Source organism: Myotis yumanensis, unplaced genomic scaffold, assembly GCF_028538775.1.
Source record: "Myotis yumanensis isolate MYYU_CA2020_CCGP unplaced genomic scaffold, mMyoYum1.0.hap1 SCAF_21, whole genome shotgun sequence".
In the NCBI taxonomy this organism is placed as follows: domain Eukaryota; kingdom Metazoa; phylum Chordata; class Mammalia; order Chiroptera; family Vespertilionidae; genus Myotis; species Myotis yumanensis.
The window spans coordinates 8,315,022-8,322,934 of NW_027223772.1; the positions used below are offsets into that span (position 1 = coordinate 8,315,022).

General features: G+C 46.6%; 1 protein-coding gene across 2 annotated transcripts in view; it reads left to right on the forward strand.

The window, feature by feature from the left end:
- ACO1 (aconitase 1) overlaps positions 1-2,386 on the forward strand; it is a 68,339-nt gene extending 65,953 nt beyond the window's left edge. For both annotated transcript variants that reach the window (XM_070400834.1, XM_070400833.1), the window contains exons 20-21: positions 225-410; positions 1,531-2,386. In XM_070400834.1, the coding sequence (XP_070256935.1) occupies positions 225-410; positions 1,531-1,644 (300 nt within the window). In that variant the 3' untranslated portion in view covers positions 1,645-2,386. The remainder of the gene's footprint in view (positions 1-224; positions 411-1,530) is intronic.
- The last annotated feature ends 5,527 nt before the right edge of the window (positions 2,387-7,913 follow it).

Genomic DNA, 7,913 nt, shown 5'->3' on the forward strand with positions numbered 1-7,913 from the left:
GCAGCCATTTAAGGGCTCACACAGCGCCTGTACTGTGTGGGCACTCACTGAGCCCTGACTGCTGTGCTATTTATAGGGAGGGGATAGCTTTTTGTGTAAATGATTACTTCGTACTTATAAAGAATGTAGGTGTGAGAAGAGTTTTGACTTAGGAAGCCTTTTGCTAAGTTTCTGTGTCTAAGGAAAAACTGGGACTGTGTCCAAACCCCTCTCTTGATCCTCAGGGAATCAAGGCTGTCCTGGCGGAGAGCTACGAGCGCATCCACCGCAGTAACCTGGTCGGAATGGGAGTGATCCCCCTCGAGTACCTCCCGGGGGAGACAGCGGACACCCTGGGACTCACGGGGCGGGAACGATACACCATCAACATCCCAGAGAACCTCAAACCACGAATGAAAGTCCAGGTCAAGGTAAGCCGGGGCCTCTCCACGCCAGGGCCAGCTCACAGGGACACTGTGTTTGTAATCCATCTTGTTAGAAGGAAATCAGTGGGATTTGGAAGAAGAAAAAACAAAGGGTAGGACTCAATTAGCCTGAAGAGTTGTACCAGCCCCCTTTCTACCTGCCTCACAACATATCACATATTTCTGTTTATTCATAGTTATCAGTCCCATTCATACCTCCAAGCCTTTCCCATTCCTCCCAGTTTCACTTAGCCCAGAGACTAGTGATGAAAGCTCGGGGGTAAGACATGACCTAAAAAACACCTTTTTTATTATAAGAATGTGAACAACAGACGCTGTCCCCATCCGAGTCTTACCCCAAATGACAGCTCCCTGGGTGAGGAAGGGAGGAGATGCCCACGCCCAGGTCCCAGGGGGACTTAGACTCCCAGGCAGAGGCCGCTGCTGAGGTCTGTGTCCAGGGTGAGGAGCTGGGCCCAGTGCCTAAGGGACCCCAACAAAACCTGCTCACCTGAGGCACCTCCTCTGCAGGGAGACCTGAGAGGCTTGGAAACACAGTGCCCAAGGCCACAGTGACTACTGCCCAGAGAGGCCCTTTCTTTTTTCTTTTTTTTTTTTAATTAAATTTTTTTAAATGTATTTTATTGACTTTCTACAGCGAGGAAGGGAGAGGGATAGAGAGTTAGAAACATCGATGAGAGAGAAACATCGATCGGCTGCCTCCTGCACACTCCCTACTGGGGGTGTGCCCGCAACCAAGGTACATGCCCTTGACCGGAATCGAACCTGGGACCTTTCAGTCCGCAGGCCGACGCTCTATCCACTGAGCCAAACCGGCTAGGGCGAGAGGCCCTTTCTAAGTCTCAGATGCCTCTCACGTCCATCACTCACACTTTCAGTGCCTGAACATGCGGATGAGTCGCTGGGGGTCTTTTAAAATGCAGCCTCTGAATCAGCGGGTCTGGGTGGGGGCCTGCGGCCACGCATGTCTCCAGGCGCTGCCCATGGCGCTGGTGTGCGGACCCCTCCCCGCGGGGCTGGCCTGGGGGCCGCGGGCACACGCTCCTCCTGACTGAGCTGCCTCCCTGCTCCCTCATGACTCTTCTTGGCTTCTTTGTGGTCGCAGCTGGATACCGGGAAGACCTTCCAGGTGGTCATGAGGTTTGACACCGACGTGGAGCTCACCTATTTCCACAACGGGGGCATCCTCAACTACATGATCCGCAAGATGGCCAAGTAGGCCCCGTTCCCTCGGAGACCTGCCCTGGGAGCTGCCCCGGAGCGTGTGCGGAGCCACCGGCCGCTGAGCCCCTGGTGCAGAAGCGAGGCCCCCGCCTCCACATGGGTGCTGCCTTGCAGACGGAGCACAGAGCACTGGCCTCCCGGTGCCCTTCCTCCAGGCACAGGCAGCAGTTCCTCCATTCTCTCTTTTCCTTCATCTTTGTATCTTTTTCTAGAATTTGGAGGCTAGCATGGTGGAATGTCAGTAGTGCCAGAAAGAACTGAGCGTGTCTTTAAAGTTACTGATCACAGAACGTTGATTTTTTACTCTTAGCCTGTTAGTGTTCAGCTGAACACAAACAAGCGTTCTCAGAAGGAGCTCCCTGTCCTCTCTGTTTCTTGGTTCTCCTCGATTCAATGAAACCTTCCCCTGCCTGTTACACCAGTGTTAACTGTTGTGGGCAGATGGGAACTTTTGCACACTTCAGATCACAATGATGATTGCGACTCTCCCCCGCCCCCTTTCCTTTGGAGTGAATGGTTCGGACACCTTGTGGCCAGGTCAGAGGTGGAAACTTTTTGATTATGTAACTTTTGATCGATCACCATTAAAGAAATGTGAAGTTTTCTTTTACTATCTTTAAAACTTTTCCCCAGAAAATTTTGTTCCTTTGTCCAGAGGATAACTTTGTTGGGAGGTGGTTTTGCAGAGAGACAGATATTTCTAATTTGAATAAAATTAAATCTATTTTCAAGGAAAACTTTTTGACTTTGGAATTGAATCCTGCTGTGTGTGTGGCTATAGTTTTGGGCTGTTTACAACAGAGCGGATCTCAGGCGTTAGCTTCCCAAAGCCTGGCTGAAATTCAGGTTCTCCTGTTTGTACGGCCACGGCAGTGACCTGCAGGTAACCTGGAGGGGCTGAGGAACCAGCGTGTTCTCTGCCCTGTTTGGGAGCAGACAAGCAGGTAGCAGGCAGGGTAGTGAGCAGGTCATAGCTTTGATTTTTGTGTCCTCTAGTTTTATCTGCTCATTTTCATGTCTGAAGTTGTTTCAGAGCACATGTCTCTTATTCTGTGCCAGCAGCAACAATAAAATATAGACTGAAGTGGCTCAAACATCAGAAACTTCTTTTCTTGTAGTTCTGGAGCCTAGAAGCCCAAGATCAAGGTTCCAGGCAACTCATTTTTCTGCTAAGTGCTCTTTCCTGGCGCGCAGACAGCCACCTTCTGCTGTGTGCTCCCATGGCCTTCGTCAGGGCAGGCACAGAGAGAGAAAGAACTAGCTCTCTGGTGTCTCTTCTTATAAGGGCACTATCTTATGAGATTAGGGCCCCACCCTTACAATGTCATTAAACCTTAATTACTTCCTTTGAGCTCCCATCTCCACAGAGGCACACTGTGGGGTAAGGGCTTCAACATATGAAATTTGGAGATACACAAACATTCAGTCTGTAACAGGGCAAACATAGTCTAAAAGGGCCATTTTCAGCAGAAAAAATCACCCAAATTGGAGCTAAAAGGACCTATTACAGCTAAAGGAGCAGACTTAGAAAGGTCTGGTACCTTAGCAGTATTCCCCCTAATATGCTTCCTGGTCAAACAGTTGGGCTGATTACAGACGCCAGCTTTCTGAAATCCAAAGAGAACTCTAAAGTTCTGTCATCATCTGAACCAGCCCAGGCACTCCACCCTCCCCTCCATCAGCAGTAACAGAGTTACATCCAATTACTGTCTTTGGAGATTTTTCAAACCCTTTATCTAAAAGGTTTTATGAAAAAATATATATATAGAAGACTAACCTGAGGATATTTTCTTTTTAAACTAAGGAAATACTTTGTTTTCATTGTAAAACTGACCCATAGCCCCAAAAGAAAGTTGGGAAAACATGAAACAGTACCCAGAGAGAAAAATGGGAAGGTGCTCACTGAGAAATTTCTATCCTCAGTAAAATTGAGGAGGAGAATTAAGAAGTGCTAAAGAATTTCTTCTCATTGAAAATGTGGAAGAGGTGTTTTGAAATATATTGGTCTCCAAACTTGAGGAGGTAATGTTTTTTTAAAATGAGTCAACACTGATGTAATGTAATTCTGACCTAAAGTAAGTGATAAAATTTGTTGTCTGCTGAATTGTAAGGTTCATCTTTTTGAGTTAAAATATTCCTCACACCTCTGTCCAATATCAGCTCTCATTTTCTGAGCACTTGTTTCATACATCTCATTTTATCCCCCAAACTTCCCTGCAAGTTAAGTACCAATATTGTCCCAACTTTGCAGATGGGGAGACTGATCATTTAGAAGACAGAGTAACTATCTGAGGTCACACATCTTGTACCATATGTGGCAGAACTGGTATTGGAACCACTGATTCCCGTGGTAAAGCTCTCCCCCAGCTCTGCAGTGCTCAGTGCTCACAGAGATGCTGAGGTGAAGATCTCTGCAAAGGATCTGGAGAAAGTGTGTGTGTGTGCATGTGTGCCTGCAGGTGTGTGCCTTGACTTTCCCCAATCTGGTTCCATGCTTCTGTGTTACAAAGAAAATTACAGTAAAATGAAGGTCACTACCTGGAGGCTGAACTGAACAGGTGTGCCTCTCCAAACTCTACGTTATTACCCATCCCAACACCTGCACAGCACAATGGGAGCTTTTCTCGGAGGACTCCGGATGTCAGAGAGAGAGAGAGAGAGAGAGAGATCTGAGAGAAAGACTAAGGGTGTTGTCCACAAGATGAAATGTCAACTAAAGAGCAATTCTCGCTCACTTTGCCTTTTAGATCTGAAAACATAACTTCAGGTATTAGCACTAATAAAGTATATTTTAATCTCACTGAGACAGACTTAAAGCAGAATGAATTTGAAATCTTCTGCAGGACAAAATTTTAAGCATTAATGTACTGTTCTAATGCAACCCTCAGGGCGATATGATAACAGGTACCAACCATGCTCACATTCCACCTGTTAATTATGGTCAAATTCTGACAGTAATCCTATGTAATAAAAGGGTAATATGCAAATCGACCAAACAGCAGAAGGACCGGTCCCTATGATGCTCACTGACAACCAGGAGGCAGACACTCAACACAGGAGCTGCCCCCTGGTGGTCAGTGTGCTCCCACAGGGGAAGTGCGGCTCAGCCAGAAGCCGGGCTGATGGCTGGCTAGCACAGCGGCAGTGGTGGGAGCCTCTCCCGCCTCCACAGCAGCGCTAAGCCTTCAGTTAGACATCCCTCGAGGACTCTCCGACTATGAAAGGGCGTAGGCTAGGCTGAGGGATCCCCCCCACTCCACCCCCAGTGCGTGAAAGTTGTGCACCGGACCTCTAGTGCGAGTAGAAAGACTTAACCTTTTCTTTACATGCTTCATCCCATGTCTAAGGCTACAAATGGAGTCATTCATCATGTTTTTCTTTGTATAGGTTTATTTTTTCTTTTTCAATTACAGCATTATTACTAGTCAGAAGAATGCCCTTGCTACCTTTTGCTCTTCCCTGCCTATCATAAAGTAGAGGAGGAATAAATGGTGATGGATGGAGACTTGACTCAGGGTGGTAAACACACAATACAGTGCACAGATGATGTGTTGTGGAACTGTGCACCCGAAACCGCTATAATTTTAACCAGTGTCACCCCAACAAAAAGGAGAAAAACAAAACAAAAAATGAGAAAAGAAAATAAAAATTTGATATCTGTGACTTAAAACTGTAATAAATCTGAGGATATGTAAACAAAGAGATTGGTGTATTCCTAAAATCCAACTTTGGTTCACTGAATCCTGCTCTCTAGGAAGCAGAGCTGTTAGAGCATGGACATCAATGCAGGTGTTCACCTGCACATTAAACATGCAGGAGCTCACCTCCTGGCCTCCTCGGGGTCTCTACGGTGCAGGGTGATCAGTGCCACATTATCAGAAATGCTGTTGTCAAGACAATCCAACATGAACCTCAGGATGCCACTGGGAGGGACTTAAACAGATCCTCAAGAGCTCTCTAGGAAATGGAAAGTGAGGGATATTTACACCAAAATGTAGGCGGAAATGAGAAGTGCTATAAGAAAGAGAGGTACAAAGCGTTATGGACATTCAAAAGAGACCGCTGCCAGCTGGGGGAATTCAGGACAGGTGTATGGAGGCAGCAGAAGAGGGGAAACAGGTCATCAGTTGCAGCCCATGAGCAACTCCCCCGACAGGAACAAATTGTGAAGTCAGGTTGGCTGAAGTGAATAATGAACAAAGGGGAAGAATGGGAAATAAGGTTGGAAAAAGAAGTGAGTGCTGGATATGAAAACTCTTTAACATCAAGAAAATTAGGGACCTGGCCAGCATGGCTCAGTGGTTGAGTCTTGACCTATGAACCAAGAGTTAATGGTTTGATTCCTCGTCAAGGCACACGCCAGGTTGCGGGCTCAATCCCCAGTGTGGGGTGTGCAGGAGACAGCCAATTCAATGATTCTCTCTCATCATTGATGTTTCTATCTCCCTCTCTCCTTTCTTCTCTGTAATCAATAAAAATATATTTAAAAAGAAAGAAAATTGGGGAACCACTGGAGTTTCTACACAGGGAAGTGACATGCTCAGAGCTGCTTCCCAGGAGAAGTAATGTGGCAGCTGTTGCTATGGCAATTGGAAGAAGGCCGAGAGACTGGTTAGGAGACTGTCTAGTTCAAGTGGGACAGAAGAGCTCCTTGGAGTTTCCCTTCTGGAATACAGGGGCCCTGCAGTACCATAAGCACAAGCAGGAAAGGTTCACCTGTTGACTACCCAAACCTCGATCCAGTGGGAATTACCCCCCCATAAATATGTCAGTCAGTGTTGGTCAAGGTACACAGAACTCAAATGGGGTATATGTTAGTGGACAAATATGTTAGTAGCCACCCAATCCGGACCAAGTAAGCCACCTGTAGGGCCACTGACACAGAGCCCTCTGTGCCATTGGTCACACACCCAGCTATGTCTCGGTAAAGGAGAAAGGCCAGAATGACAGACACTCACAAATCAGACAAATTGGCAGCCATTGAAGAATGGCATCAAAACTCTCACCTACAGTTTGGATCATTGTGATGACCTTGCCCACAGCCTCATACAGGATGACCGCCTTGCTCTGGACAATGTTGATGCCTTCATCAGCACCCGAGGTGGCCATCAGAATCTTGTTATCTCCATTGCTTCTGCATCTAATACACATTCTGTTCTGAGAGAGTCATTCCTGGTCAGAGTCAGGGGGCATTACCCAACTCACTAGGGCAGTGATGGCGAACCTATGACACGTGTGTCAGGTGACACGCGAACTCATTTTTTTTGGTTGATTTTTCTTTGTTAAATGGTATTTAAATATATAAAATAAATATCAAAAATATAAGTCTTTGATTTACTATGGTTGCAAATATAAAAAAATTTCTATATGTGACACGGCACCAGAGTTAAGTTAGGGTTTTTCAAAATGCTGACACGCCCAGCTCAAAAGGTTCGCCATTACTGTTAAGTCCAGCTGTGAAAGTAAAGACAAAAGCAAAATAAGTGTGAGAGAAGGCCAGACACCATAGGGTGTCTTGCAGACATCACAAATTTATCATCGCTAAAAAGCTAAACCAGCGATTCTCAAGCTGTGGGTTGCGACCCCTTTGAGGGTCAAACGACCCTTTCACAGGGGTCGCCTAAGACCATCGGAAAACACATATATAATTACATATTGTTTTTGTGATTAATCACTATGCTTTAATTATGTTCAATTTGTAACAATGAAATTGGGGGTCATCCCAACATGAGGAACTGTATTAAAGGGTCGCAGCATTAGGAAGATTGAGAACCACTGCTCTAAACTCACACTGTTCCTGCGGAAGTGCTCCTAGTTCTGGAACCAGTACCACCTATTGGCTAAGGACAGTGTTCCTCCTTATTCACCAATTCTTTAACCGTTCAATAATATGCTTCTGAATCGCTTACCTTAGGGAGATAATGAAAGTTCATTGAAATGGAAACTATGCAGCAAAGAGAAACTACCTCCGTTTCACCCTCCCAGGAATGAAATCTTGAGAAATTTGCTCAGATGGCTCTTGCTCAGGGCCTTCCCTGACCCCCAGAGGGCGCCAAGTCCCTGCCTTTGGACCTGGTTGTCCTCTCTGCTGCCCCTGCCCCTGTCACTGCCCCATCACCAACGCAGCAGGGCACAGGGAGGTGTGCCAGGCTTTGATTTACTAGGTCTGCCCTGGGAATGTGGCCTCCACAAGGGGGACTGATTTGCCTCATTCATGTGACCTCAAACCCAGCACAGCGGTGCTGCATGGAAGGTGCTCAATGT